Consider the following 19033-nt stretch of genomic DNA (forward strand, 5'->3'; position numbering starts at 1 on the left):
GTGTGTGTGTGTGTGTGTGTGTGTGTGTGTGCGTGTCTCAGTATGAGGAGTTAATGTAGGTGAGTGCTTATAAATGTGTGTGTGAGAGATTTGCACTCTATACAGAAATGTGTGGCTATTTATGTCAAAGAAGCATGTTGAATTTAACCAAATTACAAACAGACTGGAGAGAAAGGTGTAAAATGTGAATGAAGGCTTCAGCTTACTAAGGGAGTCTTCGAGTGTCTCAGCGAACTAAAGCATGCCATGACCTGTGCCAAGTGTAAGTTAATGACTGTGAGTGAGACTTCCCAAATATTAATGTGTTGCTCCTTGTATCCATGTGTGAAGTTGACAGTAAGATGAACTGAGGACTAATCAGCGGTGTCACTCTGCCCTCTGCTGTGCAAATACAGAATTACACTGTTGATTTATCATGAAATGCTGTCACCAGTTGCATAGGACTCTGAACTAAAATTACATATTTAAAATCCAGGCATTAGGCAGCATCAAAGCTGACTCATCCTAGGGTTAGTTTCTTTAAATCACAATTTTGAAATATATTTATTTTTTTTCTGGGCTTGGAACCAGACCTGCAGCATTTAGAGTCTTCCTCAGGACAGGAAATGACAGGAATCCGGGACAGACCAACAGAGGGGTCAAGGTGCAGTGTTTTGACAGAGCACCCAGACTGTTCCGCTCCAGTCCGAGCGGGGAGACTGAGCTGTTTTATGGAGGTACGGACGGGCGCTTTTATATAAGACAGGCCCAGCGCTGGGATGCGTAAGGACCGCGTTAAGAGCTTTTGAAAGTTACGGCTCTCTTTCTTCCCGGGATTATAACTCTTCATCTGAAGCAGCTGGGAAAGAGACGGGGTGCTGAAAGTTGGGGGAGGGGGTGAGAGGTCAGGGCTAACACCAATCACAGTGAGCCTTTGATCCTGACACGCTTCAGATTGACCGCACCGCTCCACGCTCGCCGGGAGGGTGGGGGTGTGCGGCTGCAAGAGGAGAGCAGTGAAAAAGATAAAAATCAAAGACAGGGAAAAACAGAGATATGAGGGCTGGGGGGGGGGGGTGGGGGGGAGAGGGCCGGGAAGAGAGGGTGAGGGTTTACAGAAGCAGGATAGACGAAAGGGCTCTTCGGTGCACCCATTTGTACATTCCTGTAATTTACAAGGCCTCTGAGGCCATCGTTCCTGAGAAAACTTCCACCACGTGCCCTGTTTGAAAGGCGAAAGAGGCACTTAGCGTAAATCAAGTCCCCAGCTCCAGGAGCCAGCTTGTCCATCAGCCCTCACATCTCCCCAGCTTCCCCTGTCCCCCTCTGGCGGAGAGCGGAGGAGGAGTCACACGCGGCCGCGCTCCTGCAGATGAAAGAGACGCAGCGGGGTCCTGCGGGGTCCGGCATTAACACTCACAGAGGCAGCGAAGGAGGCAGTCTGAGTCTCTGAGCAGGGATCAGCAGAGCCTCCCAGGGCAGACCTGGGCGTAGATGTGCTTCCACGGCAACCAAAATTGTTACACAACTTGTGCATCTACAGGCACCAAATTTTTTTTTTACAGTCAGGTTTGGTTTTTACTTCAGGCTGTGTTTTCATAGTTAAAACATCTATTTAGAACATCTGGAGGTCCAAGGCTTTTGACCTCTATCCTATTTAACTAATGCATCTGATGACCATACCACTGTGACTGCAACTCCATTCAACTAACAAAGCCGACTGTCTTACCACTCTGACCATTACTCTGTTCACCTAATGAAGCTGATGACAACTGTGACCACTACAATAATCAGCTAATGAAGCTAATGACAATACCACTGTGACCAACACCCTATTCAACTAATCACGTGATAACTCAGTCACAGACCCATGCCTGTCACGGGGTGCTGGAAACTGGACATAGCAAGCCATGTGAGGCCAAGGCAATCGCAGTGGGTGCATTACCATGGAAGAGAACCAGAAAGGACAGGGAGGGTGGGTGCAGTCGGAAATGATGTGGGTCTTGGAGCAATAACTGTCATTCAAGTGAAGACACACTGGATAAAATCACTCTTATTGTGAAATCGAGGTATGTACTCCATCCACGTTAGAGGGATAATTACAAAGCCCCAAAACATGTGTCCTTGTTCAAGTTATGGATGTGAAGTGAACAAGCATATGAACTACATAGATCACAGGTGCCAGGACCCAACCCTGAAAGGACGCACCTGTAAATTATTCTATAGCCTACACTAGACAGCAGAAGGCGCTCTTTCACTTCTTAGCTGATAGGTTAATATGTGGTTCAATTTGGTTGTATGTGCAATGCGGTTGTGTACACGCGAGACGCTGCAGGCCTGTACGCAACAGGGAGTGTTAAATGAAGTTAAAATCTGACTAAACAAGCGTAAATTCAAGGTCAGTCGCGAGTAGGCTATTATTCAAACGTCAAAGAACCAACGATTTATAACTAACGGAATAATACGCTGTGTAAGCCAGTGCATACAACGGGAATCAAACTATTTTAAGTAGTACATTACAGTGGTGCTCTTTGCGAAGTTGAATAGCCTACACATTTTTATGTGTCACATTTCACCGATATGCGGAATTCTTCATATGAGTCGAATGCCATAATTTCCTAAATTTCCAGGTTCTAATTGTGATTTTTCTCAAGAGGAGAAAAACGCATGGGTTTGTTCAGATGATGTCCTTTCATTTGTCTTTTTATTGACTTTTACCTGTATCTCAGCTGTCAAAACCAAACAACGCGGTGCACTTCGGTAGTAGAAGTCCTGTAGTACTTTCTCACTAAGTTTACGAACAATCGTCAGTGCTAAGGAAACTACAATTTCCAAGATATACTTGACTATTTTCTACATACCTTTTTAGGCGGACTAAAGCGAATACCACTACTGTTCGACAAAGAGGACGTGTGGCAGAATCTTGGAAGCATGGAATCAATGCAAAACCTGAAAAGAAAGAAAACATCGGTTGCTGGTAGTGTTTATCTTCATTAGTTTCGCAAGCGTGCGTGCTTGTCATTAATTCTTCAAAACTTACTTCCCCCTTCACGGAACTAGCACTGTCCTTCCTCATTAGTTTGTGCGGAACGTGTCAACTTCAGTAGTGACGGGCATTATTTCGCTGCTGTAGGCTACGGACACCCAGATTGCATGCGCTGGACCAGGGGAGCGTGTTGGGAGCTTTAAGACTAAATCCTACCTTAGCACAGTCTGCGAGAATTTCTCCATTGTGCCACTGGAATACAATTGCAATACGAAAAAACGCCAGAAGGATAAATGTTGATTACATTTAGGTACGATTTTAAGGTTTATGTTTAAATGTTGTAATAAATACTAGTAGATTATGTTCTACTATCTAAATTTGTGAATATTAATACGCTATTAGGAAGCGAATATGAAATTCAACGGGTACCTGAAGCTCAGGATTGGGGAGGCGGTGGACCTTAAGCCAACATCTACCTCTCTCCGACACTCCGTTATGTTTAATAAAACGTCTTCACCCCTGGATCCCTATATTTTGGTCAAAGTGGACGAAAGCAAAATCGGACAGACGCACACCAAGCAGAAGACAAACACGCCAACTTACAACGAAGAGTTTTGCCTTAACGTCAACGATGCAAAGAAAATTGAACTTGCGGTGTTTCATGACACCCCGATTGGATATGACGACTTCGTTGCCAACTGTAATATACACTTCGAGGACCTGATTAAAACGTCCAACACGGAGGAAACCTTCGAAGGATGGGTGAGTTTTGGCTTTGGAGTCATATTTAGCGAGGATACCATTGTTGAACTATTTTCTGAGTCTGATACCAGTTGGAATGTTTACAAAATTCCTAAGGGTCGAGTCATAAACTAGGTTGAGATGTGAGATGATGCCATTACGATTGATTCATTTATACCTGGTTCCTTCTGTTCACTGTACCCATTTAACCCTTTGACCCTTTCACTATTAAGATCTAGGATTTAAATTAGGTTTTTTTTTTTTTTTTTTTTTTGAATGTACTGGTATCACTACCTGACTCTGAGTCCTAACACCAGCCATCTCACATATCATAAGCAAGGCATGGTCATCTCCATAACAGGGCAGCAAATCAGACTGTCCAGCAGGGGTTTGCATGATGATTCAGTAATAATGCCCACATTTTGCATGGTTTTCTGTAGTGAAGTATTAGGGAAACAAGTGGAGCACATTGTTGATTTGTCTTCAGAAAATAATAACAAGGTAATATTGGGACTGTGACTGGCGATGCTCTTGTGAGTGTAGGACTGGATGCCCAGCTTGACCATCAAGAATCTGAACCTGTGTGCAAATATATTTCATAGTTTATGAACAATCACAGTGACATGGACTTGTTCTGTTTCTGCAGTGTAATGCTGTTCACATGTCCTTTCTAGGGCATTATTCAGCCCTTGGTTTAGCAGGGGGTTATTAATCTCTCTGCTGTGGCCCTTTGCTCCTCCTCTTCTGAGGCTTAGTGCCGTGTTGATGGTTGGGGTGAAGTTGTTCTGTCCCAAGTTACAAAGCGCCATCAGAGGTCATTAACCACAGATGACCCAGTCCGCTCGCACACTCGTTCTGGTGCCCCAACCTCCACTGGCAGTTTTCTGAGAGACAACACTTTGCGAGGTGCTAAAAACCGTAGGCTGTGAGCACCATGCATGTACAGCTGGTGCCGTGTGCATGAACATAATGTGAATAGATTATTATACAGATAATGCAGTCAAATTTGAAGTGATGAGGTGGTCGAGAAAGCTCAAGAATGTTGGGTGTGATCACATGTTTGGCATTCTGAAGGCTGTGGTGAGGCTATCAGTTGCTGAAATACAAGAAGTACAAAATACAAAAACTCAAAAATACTGTCAGAGGCCTCTCTGATATCAGAAGGTCACAGTGTTTGGAAGTGTGTTTTGCAACATTCACTGTTGGCACTCGGCATGCATTGTGTCCATTAGAATTACTCTACCACTCCTGCTTACAGCTGTTAATGACTAGAAGTATTTGAATATCATTGACAGGAACAGTCTCTTGAAAGGATCATCGAAAACTAGGGGTCCACCCTGGAGTCTGTTGACAATTACGCATTGATATTCGCTGTGTCTCCAGTCACCCCACTCACTGCTGCTTGGCACCCTGAAATTTTCAGAATTTCCTCCTGACTGGTACTGGAATGGCCGAGCACTGTGTGAACACGAGAAAGCTACTGCACCTGTCCATCTGTCAAAGTAGTTATGACAGGAATGACAGGAATCCACAGCAGAGAACAGGAGCCAGCAAACAGCCTCATTGCAGCCAGGGTGTCGAAGAGAAGTCTGCGTAATAGAATCTGTCCTTTAATGCGTTATTGCATTAAACTGTTAATTGGCTGATGCGTATCACTCGCATTCCGAATATTAGGAAAGAGAAAATCTGATTGAGGTGTGTGGTGCAAAAGTGCATTAGCTTGACTGTCCCAATCCTTCGGTGAAGAGAGTTGGGAATGCTATATTTTGGAAATGGTCAAATAGTTATTTCCGAATTCAGTTTTATTCCAACTCTTTCTGTAGGTGTCACTTGTGTTGTTCTGTGGTATGGCACGTTTGTATGTCAGTGTGATTATTCGTGACATGTTTAACGCTGTGTCACCCCTGTGTTACAGTATGTGCAGTCCTTTTTCTCAGAAGAATTGAGCATGTGGTCAGACAGATTCCTCCTTATAATAATTTTTTTTTTTTTTTGCTGCTCGAGGTTAATTTGATGAAGCATATCTTTCGAACATAAGCATCTGACCATAAAGCTTAGCATGAAAAGCAATTGTTATAGCAAAGAGGGCAGTTATTAATGATTACGGAATTTTACAGATGAGTTGAGAAGCTGAGCTTTTTTTTTTTATTTACACCATACAGATCACGTGTGGCAGAAGTCGAAACTCTTTTTTTCATTCTCGTTTTAAATTCTTGCGTGTTGCAAGTCCCGGCATGCAATCAAAGGTGTTTCTGAAGTATTCCCACCGTCTTACTGTAGTAATGCCAGAGGGCTTTCTCTCTCAAAGTTCCCTCACTTAAACCCATTTCTTCTGCACATTCTCTTGCAGCTCTCCCCTCTCATGAGTGGGAAACATGCCCTCTGTACCCAATGAGGCTTTCCTCATTGTTATTTTCCAGTTGGTTCTCAGTAATCAGGTCAAATATGTGCAGGCTATGGTATTAACTATTTATCTTTCTTCCATGGTAGAGATAATTTTCACTAGGCAACAGAGAATTAAAAAAAAAACATTTTTTTAAGATTTTGGTTTAGTTTTGTCAAATTCTTGCATATTACTTTTGACTGCATTTTTATTGGTCATAAGGGCTGCCCCAAAGACTAAAAGTACTGCAGGTATAAAAATTGAATTGTCTGTTTGATTTCTGCTGATATTTGGAGTATTACTTGCGTGATAACATACATTGAATTAGGAGGGTTTTATAAAACAAAATTAGAACGAGCACTTTCAGCAGAAATTATGAATTTTAGCATGAGCAGCGGAATCGAGACTCATTAAAACCCAAATAGAAGGTTGAGGGGGGTCAGGAGGGGGCCTGTTCCTTCCTGAACAGCCACATACTTACTGTCACAGCTTTTGTGTCTGTTTCCTCCTCAGCTAACAAATTCAAATTTTTTAAGACCAAAAAAATCGTCTAAATCGTCCCTTAATATTTGTCTTCCTTCTTCCGAGTGCAACTTGCTTGTATTTGAGATGCTGTAAGTTCTCCCAAAAGCAGCGGTATGACACCCCACTTCAGTTTCATTCGACGTATGTTCAGCACTAGATGTGTTAAACCTTTTGTTATCAGTCTGAAATAGCCCACCATCGTGCATCACATGGAGGGGACAGCTTGGGTAAAAACTGGGGTTGAATGTCTCTCTATGGTGCGCACTCATGTTCCTCATTTCTTGCGTCGAGCTCGTACAGCCGGCCGCATTTGCAGATGTGCGTGAGGTTTTAGCTACAGGAATAGCGTGGACCAGAGACTCTGAGTCATAACCATGCTGTCACATCTCCCTGGGCTCCTGCTGCCCATGTGACTCTGCTCTTCTTTGCTTTCGGCCCACTCTCCTGCAGTGGGCCGAAGTTTCCACCCCACACTTTCCACTCAGCGCCCGTTTTGTGAACGTGTGGCATTGTCTTCACACTGTCTTTTTGACACACAGGGCGGATGTGATATTATGTGTGGGGGTGTGAGGGGCATTAGAGTTATATCCTGGGTGTTATTTAAGAGAGGTTGATGGACCTGATGCTACTCTTTGAAACCTGTAGACACTTGGTGTGGATGTGTTTCCCACGTGTGGAAGTAAACTGTTAAACTGTAGTTATAAACTATAGACTATCCTAAACTATAGAATATAGTTTACTTTTGAAATGGGGACAGTTTGATTGTTTGTTAGAGTACCAAATATTGCATTACCTATGTACAAAATGCAGGTAATACAAAGGAGTAAAATATGCAATTAATCTGTATGTTACAGAAATGTAGACTGGATGGTTATCAATTGCTGAATGTAATGCCTTTGAATATATATGTATGTATGCATATGTGGGTATGTAGTCAGTGGCCACCTTTTTCCTCCAGAACAGCCAGAAATCCACAGCATGGATTCAACAGAAACATTCCTTTGGGATTTTGTCCATGTTGACTCTATAGCATCACACAGTTACGCAGATTTTTTGGCCACACTTTCATGCTGCAAGCCTCTGCCACATCCCAAAGGTTCTCTATTGGATTGAGATCTGGAGACTGTGCAGGCAATTGGAGCTAACTGAACTCACTGTCATGTTTGTGGAACCCACTTGAGATGTTGCGTTTTTGTGATATGGTGCATTATCCTGCTAGAAGTATCCATTTGAAAAAGTGTAGTCTGTGACCATAAAGGAATGCACATGGTCAGTATCAATGCTTAGGTAAACTGTGGCATTCAAGTAATGCTTAAAAGGTATCACGGGGCCTAATGTGTGCCAAGTAAGCATTTTATAGTCCATTGCATCACCATCACCAGCTTGCACTATTGACTCAAGGCAGGATGGATCCATGGAGTCATGTCATTTATGCCAAATTCTGACCCTACTCTCAGAAATAAAGATTCATCAGACCAGGCAATGTTTTTCCCATCTCCAGTCATCCAGTTTTGATGATCGCATGCCCACTGTAGCCTCGTTTTCCTGTTCTTAGCTGACGTGAGTGGAACTCTTCTTCTGCTGCTGTTGTGTGTTCAGGGATGCCCTTCTGCACACCATTCTTGTAAACAGCTACTATTTGAGCGTTTGTGGACTTCCAGTTAGCTTGATCGAGTTTGCCGATTCTTCTCTGACCTCTCACATTAACAAGGCGTTTTCACCCACAGAACTGCCGCTCACTGGCTTTTATTTTAATTTATCACACCATTCTCTGTAAACTCTAGAGACTGTAGCGCAGGAAAATCCCAGCAGGGCAGCTGTTTCTGAGATGCTGGAACCACCACGTCGGGTACCAACAAACATACCGTGGTCAAAGTTGCTCAGTTTAGGTCACCCATTTTAATGTTTGGTCGAACAACCTTAAACTTCTTTGCCATGTTTGCATGCTTTTTTCTGTACATTGCAGCCACATGATTCAGTATTTGGAGGAGCAGGCTATTTGTGGTAAAGAGCATGTATGTACGTATATATGTATGTATACATGTACTTTATATACTATGTGTATATACTGTATATATGTGCACACACACACACACACACACATGCACGTGCACAAACAGTGCTATGTTGTTTCGGGCCTCTCTATAAGACGTACCCTTGGTACTCTTGAACTTTAAAGTGAAGTTGTCTCAGGACTAGCAGGAAAGAGGGTAGAATTCCCCCCGGAATCACCTCAAAATCCTTCACTACTGAGTAGTTCCCAATCAAGCACACTTCCTTCTTATAAATATGGCTCCCCATGACCATCGCATCCTGTTCTAGAAGGCACACTTATTTTCTGCACGCTTCAGCAGTTCGGCCTACTACAGAGCTCGGAGAAGACATCTGGGCGTGTCACGGATCAGTGGTGTGAGCACAATGAGTTTTTTTTTTTTTTAAAGAAATATTCAAAATGAAAGTCTATGATGGAGGGAGATAAAGAGTGAGGGGGCAGGGGTTTGTCTTCACCTGCCCCCTGTTTTCCATTGTGAGCGAACACGTAGGAAGGTGTGAGCGGACACTTTTTTTCTCTCTCTCTCTCAGCTTAAGCCTTCTCTGTGGTTTCCCTCTGGCTTCAAGTTGGTCACAAAGCTAAGACCTGTCTCTCAGTGTAGCCCTAGCCCAGTAGATGCTTTAAAGCTGAAAGCTTGCTCAAAAACATTGAAAGTAGTGTAATGGGTGGTTGTTATTAAATTGGCAGTGAAGCACAGTTGGCAGTTTTGAATTATAAATTGATAGCGTTCTTCCCCATGGTCTTGTCTGTATATCGGCTACTTCCTGCGAGGAAACCACGGCATTTATGGCAGCTAGCTGAACCAGACCAACCTGCTCTCCATTCTTCTCCTCTTAGCATTGCTGGCATTCCCCATGTATTACTACTTGTAAATACAGACGTGTGCACACACCGCGCTCACACACACACACACACACACACACACACACACATTTATCACACAGTTTTACACTGGGTGACCTCCTATATAAGAGAATGCGAGAAGAGTGTGAAAGAGTGTTGATCTGAGTGTCTCCCCCGCACGTCTGCTATGTGACTACTGTGTGTGGTTTTGTGTCGCCACCTCCACTGCTTTAATGTTACCTGATGAAACATTCGCTTGAACGTCACTGTCTCACCCTTGGGCAGTGAGAACAGCAGCTGTGGCAGGTTCACAGACTGAGAGTGCTGTCTCCTCACCCTGTTCTCAGTCAGTGTCCTGGTATGAAGAGCATGTTCTAAGTCAGTGTTCTACAACTCCAACACTCATTTACCAGTGGTGATTGTGACATCAGCATTAGGATGTTCAGTTACAGACATTGGAATTGCATATTTGTGATCTTACACCTTGAAGGGTTAATTGGGTTCAGAAATGCAATACAGCAGCTGTAGGCGTGGCGTTCTTTCTGGTCTTTTGAAAGTATGTGTGCATGTGTGTGTCTGTTCATGCATGTGTACGTATGTGCGAGCATTGTTTTGCAAGTAACAAAGGAAAGGTCATTTGTCAGAACAGTGCACCACATCTCTCCCAAGATACAATCTCCTGTCTTTTCTGGAGGAACAGGTTTCAGTTGCCTTCAGCTGTGTTTTCAGAGGGTTTTTCTGTATTGCGGTAGATCAGGACTGACCTGTAGCTTGCAGCACAGTGTTTATTGCTGGGAGCCAAGGTGGCTAAATTGGGGAAGTCTGTTTGTCTCGCATACAAGTGCTGGAATGAGTCACCTGGCCATCCCATTTAAAATGCTTCCCGGTGACCAGTTCCTGTGCTGTGAATGCTCCATCACCCATTTCTCCCCCGTACCCACGATAGCTGAATGAATCCTCCTTTGACTTTGGGTTTTCCCCCACCTGCCGCACACTAACGGTGCTGTTTCCTGTCTGTTTCCTGTCTTTGTGCTCAGGTGGACTTGGAGCCCGAGGGCAAGGTGTACATTGTGATCTCTATTACAGGCGCCTTCATCGACGGTAAGACGCCTCCCCCCCCCCCCCCCCCCCCTGCACGATCCTTATCGCTGACCTCACAGCCTGCTGACGTGACCCCGTTCAGGATGGAGCGGGCGTGTGCTGCATAGTGACACCATACATGTTCACTTTACGTGTTCACTTATAGGCAAACAGGTTTTCAAGTGTACTGAAGCCAGCATCAGTGTATCCTAGACCCAGTGTGTGAACCTCTAGCACCGCCGCCAGACAGCTATAAAAACACCCAGAGCAATATGTTTTATCAGACAGCCCTCCTAAAATTTACACAGATTTCTCCTGATTAAATAGCTGGGGAGAACTCCTACTGTATGAAATGAAAAGTGAGTGTAGGCTACGTTGTGCTCTGGGGTACTTTTATCTTGGCAACTTCCGAATCAATCATTTTCCTGCGTGTGGACGCTTGTCCTGTCAGCTGAGTGAGCCGGCGTGCCGATGCGACGTTCCTGTCTTTCAGACTTCGTCCTGACAGACGGCTCGCGCAGTCCTCTCCGTGTTTCCCTCGCCTCGAGCTCCCGTAGTTCACTGCCAGCCCTTCGTCTGTGCGTCTCTGTGATCTCGCTCGGCTGCTTCATGGGAAACCTAGAATCAGAAATCTCGTTTTGCCGAACATGACAGAATTGTGAAAACGGTTGATTTATAGCTTACGGTAGTGAATCGAGCTGCCCCCGCTATGTATTTCAACCACAAAAAAAGTAATGCATTTAGCAAAATGAGCTGAATTCTTCCTTAGCAACCTGGGCCCCTTGGCTGGTGATTGGCTTATTTTTGAAGCCCAGCAGTGGTTACGCCAGGGCTGTGGAGGGTGGCCTGAAGAGAGGCAGTTATGAACACCCTTTATCAAACACTGAGGGGCCCGGGGCTCCTGCACGTGCCTCAGACAAATGCCGTTGGCCTTGTCACAAAAACCTGCCGTGTCTTAAGCCGGACACCCACCGCACGCGTAGCGGCCGCGAGCGCACAACGCGCGTAAGCGAAGCGTAGTTTAAGTACTGTTATTACAACGGCAGCGAATGATGTCCTCTACACCAGCTGCGAACGCGGCGTGAACCGGGTGCGAAACTTGTGCGACACAAGCGAACTGAAGCGTAGTTTTTCGCCTCTGTTCTATTTTTCTGCTTGCCGCGCGTCATGATGACCTGTTTATACACAGAAATATACTCTAAAATGCTAGGTATACATGCTCTGATTTGTATTTCATCCTTATATTAGGCTACCGGGGGTGTGTCCCTAGTTCCCTCCCTCCCTCCCTCCCTCCCAGATATTTTATAAGCAGCTAAAAAATACAAGCCTTTTCGTTTTTGTATTGTCCTTGCAGAAAAAAAGAAAAAAAAGAAAAGAAACTGGAACTTGGGGGAAAGGCAAACTTAGTTTCGCTATCTTATTTTGCGGAGGGGGTGGGGTAAATTTGAAAATACACCACAGAAAGATGCAGCCTATTGAATGACGTAGAAGTGAATGCACCGAGCAGCGGTTTGTTAGCTCGAGTGTAGGTAGTTTTTAACCAACCATTGCTCAGCCTATTTGACTTCTCCGATGTCTTCGTTCGCCATGCTTTCAAAAAGGGCTTGTTAATAAAAATCAGATAATCCACAGAGCTTTAAAAAATCTGATTATTTCGTGGTCTTGCCGATGAAAATGCACCTATTTTATAAATGAAGTTGTAAGCAAGCCTTTATTGCACTTGTACTTCAATGCTTCCGGTGTTCATGGCGTTGTGGTGTTCATATCCCTTCAAGTTTAAACTGTTATCTTTTTGCTGATTTTACTAAATCTGATACTATAAAAAAATTTTGACGTGAATGACAAGACGACATGGGAATTCCCAATGGTTGATTACGGATTATATATTATTATTATGATCATTACATATTCTTCATAAAATTGGCACGCTTGTTAACCAAGCAAATAAATTAATACAGTTTGAGATTGATTATTATGCAGGCTACGTTACGATTTAAGCTTATGGTAATTCTTTTAAAAGCGTTTACTTCCTCATGTATTTACATGAGTTAAGAAAATATTAACAAATTAACTAACTGAAAAAGGTCTCTCACCAAGTATTCACTTAACCCATAATCAGCAGTCGTGAACAAACGTGAAATACACAATGTAATCCCACTGCAGACTGCGAGAGCTACTAGGAATATAGAGCTTTAAGCAAGCCTTTGCGCGACACAAACGGAACCCGTGTAGACACGCGACGCGCCGCGCCATGCTGCTTCGCCGTGCTGCTTACGCGCCGCTTACGCTACACGTGCGGTGGGTGCCCGGCGTTAGGCGGCCGAGTGGGCGTGACTTTCGCATCGATGAGAAGATTTAAATGCTGCAGCTGATAAGATTTAATGCTGGCCTAGCCCGCTGCGCTCCGTCCCTCCGCTTCCTCTGTGATGAGAGTGCACGATCGGCGTAACCGCTAATCTGCCTTCCTGCCGCCTCCCGTGTCCACCACCAGTCAGCTTCTCCGGTCCAGCCCTCTGTAGTGTGACCCGCACGCTTCTGTGAACTGCCGCGGCCCCATCATTAGCAGGGGCGCTTGACTCATATTGAGTCCAGTAGAGAAAACTGAACTTCGAGATAGAAGTGGAAGCAGAAGTCTCGCCCGCACGTCGGCCCTGAGCCACAGCGGGGCCTCTCGGCTTTAAACCGCCTCCGGAGGCAGCCTGGTTTTCATGACCAGCGTTTTCGTTGCCAGTGGTGCTCCTGGGTAATGCTGTTCTTCATGGCCGGTGTGGCGCTCAGTTCAGTCAGCCCACTTTCACCCAAGGTGACTCAACATGTCAGAGGCGGTGTGCTTGTAATGGATTTGGGAGTACAGTAGAACCTGTGAGACACGTGCGCATCCAGCATGGAGGTCGATGAGGAAATATTTCTAACCAACGTGTTGAAATTGACGTCGACTCACCAATTTAAAATGACACGTTAATGTGATCCTATTTTTTAACTAGGTAACTCTCAGCGTGTAGTTATAAACCTTAGCTTAAGCTGGCCTTTAACCAAAGCAATGGTAATGAGATTATCTTTAGAACATACACGGTTTCCCCAGTAGTCAGCTTTCTGCATAATTCACCTCCTTTTCAGCGACCTTTGGCTTCTTTTGCAGACTTGTTGTGGCCCTTCTTTCTTCCAAGCGCTGTTCATTTTCTAAACAGTGTTGAGATCTGCCTCTCTGCCTGATTCTGAATTCATTTTGTTTCCTGTCAATGCTCAGTACAACTTGTCACGTTTAATAATCACCTTCTTGCGTCGCCATTTATTAGGCGCTTTGATCCCGATAAGGCCTAACTGCGCTCAACACTTCTGGTTTCAGTGTTCAGTTGACCAATCGGTCAGATCATGTCTGTCTGCGGTATTCTTGTTTTTCTCCATCTTTCTTCCTATCCGTCTTCCTGTCCGTCCATCTTCCCGTTCATCTTTCTTTCTTTCTTCCATGCAGGGATTGTTACGAAGGCCTTTGCTTTTTTAACTGTGGTTTTATTTTCAATGTCCGCGTCCTCCATGATTTAGAGATGGTGCCCACAAATATGCACACCCTCAAAATACATGCATGTGTAGGTATTGCACCGGAGGTCTAAATGCGTATTGTAGCAGTGCCTGATACTCAACCATACACCACCTGGGAGCACTGGTTCTGTGGTGCTTCCTGTATCTGAGCCGGAGCTATTCTTATTTCAGTCAGGCCAGATGTTTGACTCTGAACAGGGCCCGCAGTGCCGTGTGCAGAACCAACCAGGACTCTCCAGGAGCCATGTCACCATGACACAGGAAACAATGCAAGAATAGTGTACTGACACAGACTTGAGCTTGTAGGACTGTGTACCTGTGTATTGACACAGGCTTGGGCTTGCAGGACTGTGTAGCTGTGTAATGGCACAGGGGCTTGCAAAGATACTAAGGGGCATATCAGTGTGCTATCAGATGTACGCAGATTCAGTTTCATTTCTCTCCAAGTTCCCCTTTTTCTGTAACCCTGATGCTGACCTGGTTTTAAAAAGCTACTGTAGTTTAGTACAGTAGTCTTTTAGAATTATAACATGGTGCTGCCAATATTATGCCACAGTACATCGCTGCTGTGTGACTGTGTGATTTTGCTGATATTGATTTTGGACATGCTTAGAGCTTCCCTGATGCTGGTTTGCCCCCACAGTTGATCCACAGTTTGCCCACTTTTATGGAAGCACTCTATTGTGAGTTTCCAGTATCGTACGTACTGTAGGCCGTGTGTCCTGTGCCTCAGTAGGGCTGTGACCGCTGGCTAAATACCTGCAGGGTTCCAGACAGCAGGGCAGCCTGTGATGTCCTCACAAACATGGCCTGGCCTGGGGGGGGTGTATCAGGGCCGTGGCGTCCCAGGTGCGGTCTGTGCGGTGCCGTCGTACCCGCCCCTCCGTCACGCACTGCTTCCTCCCGGGCCTCGGTAACGCTGTGCTTCGGAAGGCGTGTCCGTTTGCCTCTGACACACATGCGCCGCGCGGGCTCAAGGGACAGAGCGGCGAACACGCAGGCCAGTTTCACATCCTGCCTTCAGCGCAGCGCTGACACGCCCACGGCTGTCGCCCGTCCCACACGCCGCTGGAGAGCGTGGCGCTGGAGAGAGGGGTCTGTAGGGGGGGGACATGTCCAAATACGCATAGGAAGATGACAGCACCCTGGATTAGTCCTCTGTTTTGCATGGGGTCACTGAGTTCTGTCTGCTGCACAGGCTCTACGTTAGCGCTAAACTGGTAGCATGTTTATGATACTGCGTTTGGTTTGTTAGTGCAGTGGTCATATATTCACGTTATTTTAAACCACGCAGATTTTAATTTGATATCTGTGATAAAGCTGTTCGTTGCAGTCGTGACTCTTAACCTGCAGTTAAATGCAAATGTATTCGGGCAGTGACGCAGTTTTTGTCGTTTTGGATCTGTGCTCCAGCACATTGGATTTGAAATAAGTGTGATGGTGATGTCTGCAACCCGTAGACATCACCAGATGCTGGGTATGCTCCCTGGTGCTGCCCCGCCAGGCCTGTACTGCGGCCACCTCCAGTTTCAGTTTGTTTCTGAGGCGTTTTGGCTTCAGTCTCATCTTCAGCAAGTGAAACGCATGTTCAGTTGGATTCAGGACAGGTAATTAACTTGGCCAGTCTAGAACATTCCTCTTTTTAAGCCCTGAAAAACTCCTTGGTTGCTTTGGCAGTATGTTTGGGGTCATTGTCCCGCTGCAAGGTGAAGTGCCGTCCAGTGTAGTTTTGAGGAATTTGGCTGAATCTGAGCAGTTAAAATGTTTCTGCCATAACACTACCTCCACCATGTTTCACAGATAAAGGGGTGCTTTTTATCACGAGCAGTTCCTTTCTCCACACTTTCCTCTTTCTTTTACTTTGGTACAGGTTAATACTCATATCACCTGTTCATAAGACTTTGTTGCAGAACTCCACTGTTGATGTATTTTTTTTTAGCAAAATGACCATTGTGTTCTTTAGGTATGCCAGTGGTTCCCATGTTGCTGTGAAATCTCTGTGGTTATGCTGGTGTAGTTTTCTCTTTATAGTAATCTTTGACATCTATGACATACATCCTGATCTGTTTGACAGTTGAAAAAGGGTTGTTCTTCACAATTTAAAGTATTCTTTGGTCATCCAATTTGGTCTTTCATGGTCTGCCAGGTTGTAAGCTATTGCTAAGCTGGATAAGAGCGTCTGCCAAATGCCTGTAATGTAATGTAATGTAATGTAATGAGCTCACAAATATATTCTTGCTTCCTACCTATGTATCAAACAATTGATTTTGACATCTCATAGTCATTGTTTTGTTTCAAAACCAGTGTGCTAGAGTACTGAGCCAAAACAACACAAAAATTGGTGCCACTGTCCCAGTACTTTTCCATTTAATTGTAAATGTCTAACCTTTAGCTTGTGAACCTTTTATTACTGAATTATCAGCAGTGGACTTGTCAAGAGCATTACTATGGAAACCACGGAAACATGCCTCTGGCCCTTTCACTATTGAGAGGTGCACATAGGGTGGTAATGCTAGAGCCAAAGACCAGGTTCTTAATCCTAGATACACTGAGTTAAAAACACAACAGAAGACTTCGGCTCCACTGTTTATTCAGATATTCATATTACAAATCACTGAACTTAATGGTAAGGTTAGACCATTAGCTGACCAAACAATTCTTGAGAATTAGGCCTCAGGTTTATAATTGTTTTTATTTCTTTGTAACCACCATATTTACGTGAAGGTAAATATGGTGGTTACAGCACAGAAATGTCATACCAAACCTTTTCTGACGCCAAACCCATCATTGGTGTGTGTTGCTTAATTGTAGCGCATGTGACCATTTCCTGACTTGTGAAGTTTGGCACGCTTTCGTGTTATTGCTCCTGAGAATTCTTAGTGCTTGGTGATAAATAACATGGATTTTATATGTGTGTTAGGCTACCTCATTTTATACCCGATTACAACAGAATGCCATGGCAGGCCACAATACAGTTTCCTATGATCAAATGTAGCAGGTGAATGCAGATTTATTTTGGTTAGATTTTAAATAATTATTTGGGATGTGAACAATTGCGAACAATAAAAAATTACTCTAAACAAAATATTTTCACTTGTATGAGTAATATAGTCGTCCAGCTTTTGAGCATGCAGCGTATCTAATTTTCTGCACTGTTTTATTGTGACATGTCCAATATGTACTACATAACAGTCGGGTACAAACAGACTGCAGCACGGTCATGTTGTTGAAAATGAAGTATAACTCAAGCAGTCAGCAGCTCTGTACGGCTTTGTGGTGAAGTGATATCACGCTCGCCTGGGCGGTGTGAGGCCTGTGTGTGGGCTTCCTGTTCCAGCCTCTCTTCTGTGAAGCGAGAGGAGAAGTGGCGGAGTGCTCAGTCATTAATGACGTCTCACTCCCCACCGCCACAGCCTGGTGTTCAGGCAGAACACTGAGCACAGGGTGGTCGTGGTCTTTTTAAAAAACATTTTTACCATCTGTGACGCAGTTTTACCGTCAGCAGAGTGATGTGCTCTAAAGTGGTCTTTCTGCACACGGCCCTCACACTGCACACACTCCTCACCCGTGACCCACTGGCTCGAGAAGTGTGTTGGATGTAGCTGCACCGTGTACACTGTGCTCTCGCCACCCCCCCCCCCCCAAACCTGCTGTCCTCAGCCTTTATCTCTTTGTTTTTACATTGCTGCATCATCTCCCCCCCCCCCTCCCCTCCCCAGACGATGCCGTGGGAAGCGAGAGGCAGTACAAGCAGTTCAACCGGCAGCGGCAGGGGGCGGTGCGGCGGAAGATCCATCAGGTCAATGGGCACAAGTTCATGTCCACCTTCCTCCGGCAGCCCACCTTCTGCTGCCACTGCAAGGAGTTCATCTGGTGAGAGCTGGGGGGGTTTGACCTTCACATGGGGGAACGCTACTGCAGGGCTGGCCACAGTGCATCTGAATACACACTGAGAAGCCTCCTCCGTCATTCTCTGGCTCATTCTAAATGACTGTCTTCCTTCAGGAGGGAAAGTCACGATCCAGACATCAGTGAAATGAGCGGTTTGCGTCTTCACACATGTCTGAGTGTGTGTGGGTGTGTGTGTGTGTGTGTGTGCGCTTATGTATGACTATGTATGTGTACGTGTGTTCTTGAGTGTGTGTGTGCGTATATATGTGTGTGTGTGGACTGTGCATGTGTGTGTGTGTGTGTGTGTGCTTGTGTGTATGTGTGTGTGTGTGTGTCCAATGTGGTGTTGTTGACTTGAATGTATGTTGATAGGCTCCTGTGTGTGTGTAGTGTGTTGCGGCGTGTGTGTTGTGAATTTGCATATTGAGGGTTTTTAGAGAAAGTATGCAACAGCATCCAGGTGTAGAAAGACACTTGACTAGGAAGTGTCTGTCTGAACCGTCTGTCTCCCTCATTGCGGGTTTGCAACAGGGCTACCAGTGCAGGTGAGAGGCCTTGCTGCGCGTTTCACCCCGGTCTCTCACTAGCTCGAGCTGCTCTGTCTGCAGAGGAAGTGAGCTCTCCCCCCACGCTGCAGCTCTCGTTGCTATGCAGCCGCGACCCTGCATGCTCCCCAGCTCTGCGGTTGCAAGCGGCGCGACCTCCGTGCATGCTGCACCCCCCACCCCCCCACCACCCACCCGCCCCCGCGCATGATGCGCCCGCCACCCCCCACCCACCCCTCCGTGCATGCTGCACCCCACACCCAACCCTGCGTATGCTGTCCCCCCCACACACATGCTGCCCTGTGCCCTTTTCACACAACCGCATTAGTCGCTCAATATTTGTTCTGCTGTGGCGCTAACGCTAACTCGCGCAGCCATGCCTTCTTAGCGATCGTGTCGCGAATGTCATTTGGTTTTGCTGAGGTCCAGCCCTCAGTGCGACGCCTGGTTTGTGAAGCGCTCTGTCT

At 45.5% G+C, this 19033-nt stretch overlaps 1 protein-coding gene across 1 annotated transcript; it reads left to right on the forward strand.

Moving 5' to 3' along the window:
* The first annotated feature begins 1118 nt into the window (after positions 1 to 1118).
* LOC135248872 (protein kinase C eta type-like) lies at positions 1119 to 18031 on the forward strand. The gene is made up of 3 exons (XM_064323892.1): positions 1119 to 3727; positions 10548 to 10611; positions 17850 to 18031. Exons 1-3 carry the CDS (start codon positions 3377 to 3379, stop codon positions 18005 to 18007), a joined length of 573 nt encoding a protein of 190 aa, XP_064179962.1. The 5' UTR covers positions 1119 to 3376; the 3' UTR covers positions 18008 to 18031.
* Positions 18032 to 19033: the final 1002 nt, after the last annotated feature.

The sequence above is a fragment of the Anguilla rostrata genome, chromosome 1 (assembly GCF_018555375.3).
Source record: "Anguilla rostrata isolate EN2019 chromosome 1, ASM1855537v3, whole genome shotgun sequence".
NCBI lineage: Eukaryota > Metazoa > Chordata > Actinopteri > Anguilliformes > Anguillidae > Anguilla > Anguilla rostrata.

Coding starts and splice junctions, on each gene's coding strand:
- LOC135248872 (XM_064323892.1), top strand. CDS start 3,377: ATGAAATTCAACGGGTACCTGAAGCTCAGGATTGGGGAGGCGGTGGAC. Junction 3,728..10,547: donor AGGAAACCTTCGAAGGATGG/GTGAGTTTTGGC, acceptor CTTTGTGCTCAG/GTGGACTTGGAGCCCGAGGG. Junction 10,612..17,849: donor TACAGGCGCCTTCATCGACG/GTAAGACGCCTC, acceptor TCCCCTCCCCAG/ACGATGCCGTGGGAAGCGAG.